General features: G+C 38.3%; 1 protein-coding gene across 1 annotated transcript in view; it reads left to right on the forward strand.

Moving 5' to 3' along the window:
• The window catches only part of IMMP2L (inner mitochondrial membrane peptidase subunit 2), a 923,127-nt gene extending 912,096 nt beyond the window's left edge, over nt 1-11,031 (forward strand). Inside the window, exon 6 of the mRNA XM_074379215.1 lies at nt 10,967-11,031. Coding sequence (XP_074235316.1) covers nt 10,967-10,981 — 15 coding nt within the window. The 3' untranslated portion in view covers nt 10,982-11,031. The remainder of the gene's footprint in view (nt 1-10,966) is intronic.
• Nucleotides 11,032-11,388: the final 357 nt, after the last annotated feature.

Consider the following 11,388-nt stretch of genomic DNA (forward strand, 5'->3'; position numbering starts at 1 on the left):
CATTGTTAGATATTTGGACAATGAACTCTTATTCTGCTTTTGTACTTGACACTCAAAACGTTTATGCTTTAAAATTACTTTAACCTTTAAGACAGAAATAGCTTAATGCCCTTCAAAAGAAATTACGTTACCACAAATATGCATTTACAATGTTGTTTTCTTCTTACATTCTCTGTCAGATTAAGTGAAGTCTTTAAAAGGTGACACCATCCAGAACCTTATAAAAATGTACACAGTGATGCTAAACCTTAGGCTGCCCTTTATGATCAGAAGGGCAATGCAGGCATAGGCTGAACAGTACAGAGTCTACAAATGATGATGCCTCTAAATATGTCCCCTTTTCTAGGTGAGGGCCTGAATCAGTGTAAGCCTTTTCATTTTTTTTATTTTGGAACATATACAGTGCTAGTCCATAAATGCATCTCATTTTCATAACTGCTTTACTTATAGAAACATCATAAACAATTTTGGAAATAATATTTTCCCCTAAATGTTCAGATTTAATGGAAATTTTAGAATAGAAGAAAATTGAAACTTCAAGTTGTATCCTTGCTGGACCTTTCTCACATTAATGAAAATGTACTCTATAAAGCTAATGTTTTTCTATAATCATTTATAGTTCTTTCCCTTAGTCTATGTCTAAAACTTCTAGATTATAGGGTTGCTATATAATAGAAATGGCACCCAACTGGGAGCCCTGCTCTCGTGCTGGTAACGCCACTACTGATTGGTAAGATCTGACTACGTCCTATGACAGTGAGAGAAGCTTTGCTCCTCACAGGCTTGTTGCAAAAGCATGAATGAATAAATATTTTGTTATTTTAAGGCATCTCCCAGCAGTGTGGCTGATTGGATATGGTTTATTCTGTTGTATTCTGCACGTGGCTGTGCTGTTCTTTTTCTGCTGTTCATACATATGCCAGCAACCAAAACATAGCTTGTCCACAGTCGGTTCTTCAGGTTGGCTATCCTCAATGGCAACATTTTTCTTTTATTCTTCACAACAGACACCACATGACCTATCATATGATAGTTGCTTAATAAATAAATTGAATTAAAACACAACAAGAAGTTAATACTTCTGCCTTACAGCATAACATTTGCTAATCAGAAGAAAGACAATGTATTGTTATAGATCTGTTAACTGACATATCCTAATCATCTTTTCTCTGCATCCATCTATCCAGTGCTGAACAATAGAACTGTATGCAGTAAGGAAATGTTCTATATCTACACTGTCAATACCATAATCCCTAGCCTTGTGTGGTCATTGAGCATTTAAAATGTGGCTGGTGCAGCTGAGGAACTAAATGTTTGATTTCACTTAATTTTAATTAAGTAAAATTTAAGTGACCACATGAATTAAGTGGCCACTACAGAATTTCAGTAGTTCCTGCTGCTAGACAGTACAGACCTATACTGAAGCCACCAAAATATTTTCTAGAGAAAAGAGCATGGCCACTAGAATGCTTAAAACAGTTGAGACAGAGACTGTGTCAGCCTCTGTAAGTTGTAAAATTGCCTTCGGGTTAAACTCTCTATCCACAGTCATGAATTTCCTTTTAAAATAGTCTCCATGGAGCTAACTAACACACCTCGTAGTTGATTTCAACCACTTTTCCATGAGGGTTAGCAACGGCAATGTATCAGATATGGATTTGTCTTCCTATGACTCAAGCTTTTATTTTCAGGAGAGACATTTTGAGCATCTTAATGATTACTGATTCTCAGATATGGCTTCAAATAATACTTGGAGATGATTCTTAGACACACCCGTAAGGGAAGAGAAGTTAAATGATTTGAATGCCACAGAGGTCAATGCTCTTTTAGAAAATAAGGAAGAAATATTTGAACCTAGTACTTAGACCGTATTTTCAAGAGAATTCCATTTTTATCTTCATTGGAAGAAAGTCATACATGGAGGTAATTTTCTCAAAAACAGTCAAAATTCAAAGGCTGTTGCCTTTTAGCAAAGATTGTTTCAGAATATGAAACAAAAATCATGATTAAGAGCAACAAAGAGGAGTCAAATATCCTGAGGCACAGTGAGAAACTTGAAAACTGACAGAAAAAAAAAAAAGGAGTCTGGTCTGACAAGAGCAAACACAAGAAATTTAGGATCAAAAGTGTACAAAGCATGGCCATATACTAAATTCTCTAAATCAGGACATTTTCATCATGAAAATGGATGCTCTTAATAATTATGCTGGGAGTATAGGTAGAAATTTTCACCTCTTCTGAGTTGATACAGATATATGATTACATTAACTTTTTGGAGAAAAGTGTTGTGAGTTAACATTAATTGTTTGACAGCAATGGTTAGGACAGTTCTGCTCCATACAACATATCCTGGCTCTTTTCAAAGGCTCACATTTTCAGAGTTTTCAGGAACTGGGTTTTTAAAGGTTGGTAGTAGTTTTGAAAGTCTGCCTATACTGCTGCCTTTGGAGGAATGCCCTTCACTATGCCAAAGCTCTGCATCCAAATTAGTGGTGAGTCTTCTGTTATTATAAATCATTCCTCAGATGCATCCGTTAGAGCCGGCCAGAGCTATGCGGAATATTTAGATAAGGAGTTAGCAAACTTTTTTTTTTTTTTTTTTTGGTAGAGGGCCAGATAATAAATATTTTAAGTTGGGTGGCCCTATGGTCTTTTTCACAGCTACACAACTCTTGAAGCTCTGGTTATAGCATGAAAGCAGCCACAGACATTACATAACTGAATAGATGTGGCTGTGTGGGAATAAAACCTTATTTACAAAAACAGGTGGTGGGCCAATTGATTTAGATAGCCGCTAGCATGAAAGACACAGAAGTCAGACAAACATTAAAGTTTCCTGAATTCCCACAGGGCTCTTTGTCGTACAGATATAGTGTCCTTCCTACCTTTCTTCCCTCTGTCCCTCTATCTTTCCTTCCTTTATCCCCTTTTCATTTACTAAGCGACTATATACTGACAACCAACTCTGCACCATCAGCTGGGGTTACAAAGATCAATGAGATAGATTTCTTCACAATTTTTTCTCTGAATAATCTTCTATCATGCTGTTCAAAGGTGTGTGAGGTGGCTTAGTGTTAGAGAAACAGAGGCCCAAGGCCATAGGATGGCTGAACCAGAGCCATGCTGGATCTCACTGGCCTGATTCGGTGAGCTGCAGCTTTCTTCACCCCTGAGGCTTGGAAAGTGTTTGGAAGAAAAAGAGAAGCAGGAAACCAGCATCAATTCATTTTTGAAGCTCCTTTTATAACTTCAATTCTATACATAGCAGCATTTCCCCAATGTCCCAAGGAAAATTTTTATTTTTAATAACCCATTCATAAAATGAATAATAAATTTGCTTTTCTATATGGTATTATATTTTCATCAGAAACCACTGGAAATATGTAAAGCAATATAATGGCAAAGGATTTAGCACTTCTAACATTTTTATTAGGCTCAATTAAATATTCTGCTATATAATAAGTATGTACTAATTAGCAGAAACACTAATGTAAAAGTGCTTTGTCTTTCTGCCATTCTATAACTTTTTTTCTTAAAAGATATTTATCTTAGAGTTGCATGTTTTCCTTAGATCTAATTACTAAAAATCAAACAAACTCTATTTAGATGTAATGTTTTGATTGGTCTTAGTAGAAATGACCTAATTTCTTATGTTGTGGTCACATTAACCACATTCAGGTCACCAAGAGCACCCTTGTGATTTAACCTCATGGAGCAAGTGAAATGCACTACAGCAGCTTCAACATGTTAGGCCAGAGACAGGGCACCTTTAGCCCAATATGTCTCATTAACTTGTACATAATTTCTTAAAGAAATACAGTATAACATCCAGGTCAGGGCACCTTTAAGATAGCCTCAAAGAATATTACATCATTGTCTTGACTTTCCTGGAATACCTGTCATTCAAGACAGGCAATATTTGTTCTACTTACCCTTACTACAAGGTTAATTAGAATATCATATAGAATAAAATACACTAGACTGCATTGGTATCTTCTATAATTCTCATTTAATGCTCACTAAAACCCTGTTAAGTGTGGGGAAAGAAAACGTCTCTAGGTCTCTTGGTGTTTTGTAAAAAGCCCTAGCTTCCTGAGATGTCTTTCCCTTTATTAGCAGAGACAAATCATTTTTCCTCTACCCTTACCTATAGAGCATCCAGCTACTCACGCAGGGCAATTGACCTGGCTCTTACCGCGTGGTTCTAAGGGGTAAAGACTGGGGAAGAGGCAGTTGATGCACTTAGTATTTACCGTGAGGTAATAAGAAACTGTCTCTGACCCGGAATAAGTACTTCTTGTGTGCATTCAGAATAAAAGTAATAAAGATAACTATGAAAAACCTGACAGTGAGATAAATAGATTATATAGATGAAAAGATAGACATTTACTAGCATATAAGGGAGTCCAAGTTAACAGATCAAATAGGGATATTGAAATTTCTCCTGTCACTAAGATTACAGTTTTAAAATTGTCCCTTTTCTTTCTCATGGTTATGGAAGTGGTGGGAGAGTTTCTGGACCAGCTTCCTCTTGGCTCCAATTGTCTGCCCTTGACCCAGGGCTTAAATTTTCCCACTCCCAAACGTCCCCACCCCCGGCCTCCTCCAGCACTTTGAGGCCCCAGGCTGCTCCTCAGTCTCCAGGGCCTCTGCATCTGTGTCCTTCCAGCCTGACATAACACCTGCCCGTGTGTGGGTGAAACAGCCCCATTACGTGTGGTTCCCTCCTCCGTGACTTACCACACTTTCCACTTTCATGTGGATGATGATGCTTCAATTGCTCATTCTTCATGCAATCTGTGACTTTGCTAGCTTTGTTTCTGTTTGCCTCCCTTATTTTTTGTTAGAACCTTTTCCTGCCTCTCTGTATATTACCCTCTTTATGCTGCTGGTTTTCAATGCCTTATCCACAGTTCTGAAATCCAGAAACAGTCTTGAAATGAACCTCTACTCCTCGTTTGCCATGTGCTCAATCCCCAGTTTCTTCTCTCAAATACCCAATCCTCTGTTTTCTAATTATTTCCCATGGTGGGCAGTTAATATTTGCTTATTCTCAGAAGAAAAGTCTCCAGATAGCTAAATAGGTATAGAAAAGTAAATGTAACTTATGCTAGACTTTTGCTTCAGGGAAATTCATGGTCCGAAAGAAATTATGTATTGTATGGACATGAAAACTGAAATGAAGAAGTCATGTACTGTATGTCCTGAAAACAGAGGTTTCTTATTTGTTTGCTTGCTTGGTTGGTTGATTTTTACCTGTCTGTTTGGCAGTAAAACTCTCCTGACCTGACCTAACACATTTGAGGGCAAAAGCTGACTTGAATTGATCGAAGACTATTTAGAGACTTTGTTCCTTCAACTTGATGTGAATATTTTATGTTTCATGGTAGCACCTTGTTGCATTTGCTTCTAGAATACTGCTTTTGATCCCCTGGAGGTGAGAAAGGGATTCTGTAATGCATACTCTATTTTGAGATTTTAGTTTCTATTTTTGAATTCCCAAACATACCCAGCCTCAGGGGTTCAGAGAGGGAACTGGGGTTTTCATTTTCTGAGCTGACACAAGGAGATGAGTTGTGTGCCAAGACTGTTTTCTCCACGTCATGCCTCAAATGAGCAGGCAGTGCTATGAGCTCATTTACTCCTTATGCTAAAATTAATTAATAAAATCAATTTTCTGCTCACCTGAGGAGAGTTCTGGAGCTAAGAAAACAATGGAAATAGTTAGCAGAGGAGTCCCTCCATTCAGAGGCAGGGAAATGCAGTACTTTTCACAGGGAGAGTGCAGAATTTGGGATTAAGTTCTAGATAGTGATGCTGATTTTGAGTGCAGATTCCAGACCTTATGAGCATGGGAGATGGAGCATTTGTGGGCCTCTGAGGAGGCTAGACTCAAGATAGGATAAGGAAAAGATCTAGAAGGGACAATTTTGGCAGATCACCCAAAATAGGAAAGGACATCAGGATTTTTGTTTTTACAGCTTGTTTATCTAGCAGTGGGGCTCCTAGGAGGCAGAGACTCTGCAGACAGGAGTTGAAAGACAGAGATTGCTTCAGGAGAACAAGATCCTCAGAAACTGAAATTTCCTAAAGCAAGAATTTGAGGCAAGTTGTTTTGGCAAACTACAGGGAAGGTGGGGATTTGGAGATTGATTGACATAAGATGAAGCCTGTAGAAGGAGTAACTAGGGCTGTAGTCTCTGCCCTGTTAATGTCAAGATTCAAACCAGAGTCCCCTATTCTACAAAAAATCCACTACCCTTGTGAAAATTCCTGGTACAGTTTTAGATGCTAAGATGTGGTTAGGCTAATGGTAAACTGGGGAAGAAATGCTACATCTAAAGGTATTCAGATCCAGTTAAAAAATAAAAACATCCTTATGATGCCAAATCGGTGAATGAGCTACCACTTTGTAAACCTGCTGAAGGAATCACTGGTGACAGCTGATAATCATTTTTTTTTCATGTCATTATGGCCAGTAGAAGATACTGACCTTGTTCCCTCGTGCTATTCTTTCTTCGTTGGCGGCTATCTGGCTTTTCTGAGAAATGTAGTTCTCTCTCTTTTTCATCTTGAACGTCCTATCTCACTCCTTTGTTCTCTTTCACCCTAGAGCTTGGCACAATCCTGTCCTGCACACCTCCCTGTTCTCCACATGTCTCTCTCTTTGCCCCTGGGTGTTTACATATACCTGCCCCTGCAATAATGAACATAAACATGCATTTTAAAAGTTTATTTATTTAGTAATAACATACAATTCTGATGGCAACTTTTTTTTAACACAAAACTCAGTAGAAAGATTTGTTTTCCTCAAAAAATCTTGCTCCTGTCTTGCCCCCTTACCTTCATTAAATATAACTTTTAAACCTGGGTCTGGCTCATGAGTATGTATTTTTTCTATCAGCCACTTATTCTTAATCAGTTTATAGAAATAAGTGTGTGCTCTTATTTAAAACTTCATATTAAAGCTTTTCTTTTAAAGAGAAGAAACTATACTGTTCTAAAGAGTTAATTAGAATTTGCAGTGAATAATCATTATGTTTTTACCGTAATGAAGAACGTAATTGATATGTGTCTCTTTGGGAAAGTACATACAGTACATGACTTCTTTCTGACCATGAATTTCCCTGAAGCAAAATCCTAGCAGAGTCAAATTTACTTTTCCATACCTCTTTAGCAATCTGGAGAATTTTGTTCTGAGAATAAGCAAATATTAATGGCCCACCATGGGAAATAATTAGAAAAGGGAGGATTGGGGATTTGGGGAAAGAAAACGGGGATTGAGCACACAGTGAACAAGGAGTCGAGGTTTATTGCAGTGGTTTTCAGAGAGAAAAAGAAAGCAGAGGTTGAGTAACTGGGGTCTCAGTACAGCCTTCCTGTGTAGTGAGAGGAGCAGAAGTCAGGAAGGAGTCCTCAAAACAGGCTGGGGAGCCAAGTCCAAGAATCCTGCCACATTCTAGAATCTTCTGGTGATTATCCTGTGTTTAGGGATTTGAAAACACTTCATTTGCTGCTAGAGCAGATATACTAAATAAGGCAACAGTAGCATGTTATCTGAAGTGTCCATCATTCCACAGCCATGAGGTCGTAACTGATTCATGAAATCCAAAGACGTTGACCTCTTGGAGGGAAGAAAAGTCGAGAGAGGGTAAGGTGAGAGAAAATGGCTCTCTCAATGCAATGCTTTCCTCAAACAGAGCACCATCGATTCCAAGCATGTCTCTGACAATGAATAGAAAGAGAGATCCTGAGCAATGGATGGTTTGATAATTTTATCTCAGAATCCATTATTTATGTTATATAAAAATTAAAAATAGCATCTTTATTTGCTTTGTCTGTGGGTCTTTATTGTCTCAGTTTTTGCTAATATTTAAAATATGTTAAGATTCCCTTTCATGCCCTTCGTTCTTCTAACATTATTTATCTCATAAAGGTTTTTAGTCCTTTAACTTAAAATTCTCTTGCTATGAGGGATTGCAGAAAGGTCGTCTTTATGGTTTTTGGAGTTGTGGGAAAGAATTTGTGGACATTTGATTTAAGGAATTTAGGAGGCCTTTATCAACATATATCATTCCTGAGAAGTCGCTACTTCTCGGGAATGATATATGTTTAAATGTAAAGTTTTGTTTAAATGCCCAAGTGATGTGTTATCATATAGACAGCCCATTAACTTTAAGACAGGATTATTTGTTTGATAATTTTCCTTACATTGATCTACAGTTTTTCTCTCTGAAATTTCTTCTGCCCTCTGAAATACAGAAATATAATCTATTTCTTTATGTAAGAGGTGGTGACAATATTTTTATGTGTAGTTCAAGTTCTTTCCTTTAATAGCAAGTTTCCTGTATATTCCTATACACTATGTTTTTAAAAATTACTATAATTACTTATATCTGACTTAGGTGGGTGGCTTTATTTAATCTCATTTGCTCTCTCTACTCCTTCCCCACTTTCCTTCCCTGGCTCCTGTTCTTACCATCCACTGTCCTAGACCTTTCTACTCCTACAGCTCCCACCTTTTCTTGTCCCTGATTATGCCTTCTTTGCAAATGAACAAGAGCCTGGGCCTGATAGGCAGCTCCTCTGGGGCTGGTGGAAATGTCCTGGGGACAAGTGGGCATCAGGCCAAGGGTCAGCACCTTCCACAGGAGGGAGAGAAGTCAAAACTGCTGTATCTTTGAGCTGCCCGCCCCAGTGAGAACAGAGGAGCTTCCAGAGGTAGTGCCTCTAAAGGCTCCCTTGATGGAACTAAGCTGGGCAGGAAGGGGCTGGCATCCCATGGGACCAGCTGCATTACAGCCTGCAGCTAGAAGCCTATGGGAACTGGGCACTAAAGTCACAGGAGCCAGTGAAGGCCAGAGGGATGTCTGACAGAGTCTATACGTTTCACATTTGAAATGGCTTAAGAAAAGGGATCCTCTGATTTTTACAAAAATCAATTCTGACACTTAAAAATCATAAAATCTAGTGGTAATACTGGTAGATCAGTCTTACAAGAAATAATGCCAAAATTCAGTAATGCTGTTTCCTCCTGCACTGCAGCCTCTCCAACCCCAGTGAACCTTCACTCCTCTATCAGTTTCCTCCTCTAGTTCCTAAATGAAAGGATTTCAGCCCCATTTCCTGGATACTTTCTTGTTTCAATGCGTAGTAAGTTTATGTGACTGATTTTGGGCTTCATCTAATAATAACAGTTGTTAGGTAAGCATTCAATACACACGTAGTGAAGGCAACTTTTGGGCTCTGGACTAAGCACTAGGGATTCAGCAGTGAATGAGACAGGGTTGAGACAGAGCTATGGGGCCAGGCTACTTTCAGTCATCCCAAGTGCTGCTACTTACTAGTTCCTCTAGTCATTATTTACTATTTCTGTTGCAGTTTCCTCATCTATAAAATAGGAATAATAATGGCAATAATTAATTCACAATCTAATTTTCAATTAAAAATCTAATGGAGTTGTTGGCATTAAATGACTTTATACATGCAAACCACTTCGAACAACACTAAATATTAATTAACTGGCACATGTATTAGATGGGTCCTGCCCTCAAATGCCTTATAGTTTAGTAGACAGAAAAATAAGACTCTTTCAAAAGACACTGGTGAACTGATCAGAAACTTTGGTTAAGGTTATTTGATCAATAAGGCTCTACCAACAGCACAGTTTTTCAGCTCTTATTAAAAGAATTTTTTTTCAAATCCATAAAGGTATCTTAAGACAGGCCAATGAACTTCAGATGCTATTGCTTATTGCGTTAGGTTAATTAATATGATATGTAGAAGATAAAGCAGTATGGTATTTTTGAACTGGTGTATATTTGCTATTAAAGAGCCCAGCTACTAATTAAGTTCTGGAAAAAGTTGAGCAATGTCTTAGTCAGCTCAGGATGCTATAACAAAATAACATAGACTGGGTGGCTTTAACAACAGGTAGTTCTCGGGAGTCCTAGATCAAGTTGCTAGCACAGCTTATAGACAGCAGTGGACTTCTTGCTGTATGCTGTCTGTCTTCCCCTTAAAACGGCACTAATTCCATCATATGGGACCCACCCTCATATTAACCTCATCTAAACCTAATTTCCTCACAAAGGCCCCACCTCTAAATACCATTATATCAGGGGTTGGGGCCCATAACAAGTAAGTTATGGAACTTACCTACAACTCAGGTTCTTCACTGTACAGTGAAAATCAACAATACCAACACCAACACTACCTCAGGACTATGAATTTGCAATGAGGTGTTCTATATAGAGCCGATTGCTCAGCATTTCAGAAGTCCTTCTGTCCAGGAGTTAATAATGAATTTCTAAAAATACATAATGGAAGTAGAAACATATATTCTATATATCATATTAATTTGCAGTTGATAGATAATTAAAATTAACCTCCTTCCTGGTACTATCTTTCTGTATGATTTTTGCAAGTGTATCAAAATATTATTCCAACCTTCTAAATGGTAAGACCACGTACATAACTTTTGAGAGCACAATTCTAGTTAGAAGATGGCAGCTGAGAAGTAGCTCAGTCTCTGTTATAATTCAAACCCTGTCAGACAGAATTTGAATTGAATTTAAACATTGTCTTCCAACGGAGTTTTGTTTTCTAGTCCCAAGTAATACATCTTCTGCCTTTATTTTGTAGACAAAATATATTCTTTTGTCTAAAAAATGTTTAGACTTTTAAAAAAGCTTCTAACTAGAATTGTGCTCCCTTCAGGCAGGGATCCTGTGACTCTTGGGAGCCAAAAAAATATATATCCTCAAAAATATTGGCGTGGATCTGTGGCTTCCATACGGCATCCAGAGGTTCTCAGCAACAGTCATGATAGTCCCTTGGAAACTGCACACCAGTGGGAGCTTGCATCTCGGGAAGAGGGTGTTTGTGAGTGGCAGGCAGCTGTGAGCATGTAGATAGGATAGTAGTTATGGGCTGACTGATGAGAAGCTGTCTGCTTTTATTGCAGACTTCTAGAGGATAAGAATGGCCTGGATGCGGACTGCCGGGAGAGACTGAGCAACATTCAGGTGCACTGCATGCCTCTGGTAGACACTCGTTTGGTCTTTGTTAAAACATTGGCCTGTGGAAAATAGGTTTGCATTACTATTTTGGCCTTTTTATATCCATCAAGAAATCTTTTGATTTATTTGGAAACAAAATGGTTTATGAGAGAAGACCAGGCTCCAAGTCAGGCAGCCTTGCGTTCCCAGTGCCTCCATTTCCAAGCTGTGTTGTTTTGGGCAAGTAATTCAATCTCTGCCTCTCAGTTTCCATATACATTAAATAACTGGATTCAGAGGGCTCTTGTGAAGATGGAAAGTGGGAGGGTAGCTGTATACCTGGAGCATCGTAGGTGCTCTAGAAATGTTCCTTTAAATCACATTCTAG

The sequence above is a fragment of the Saimiri boliviensis genome, chromosome 10 (assembly GCF_048565385.1).
Source record: "Saimiri boliviensis isolate mSaiBol1 chromosome 10, mSaiBol1.pri, whole genome shotgun sequence".
Lineage (NCBI taxonomy): Eukaryota > Metazoa > Chordata > Mammalia > Primates > Cebidae > Saimiri > Saimiri boliviensis.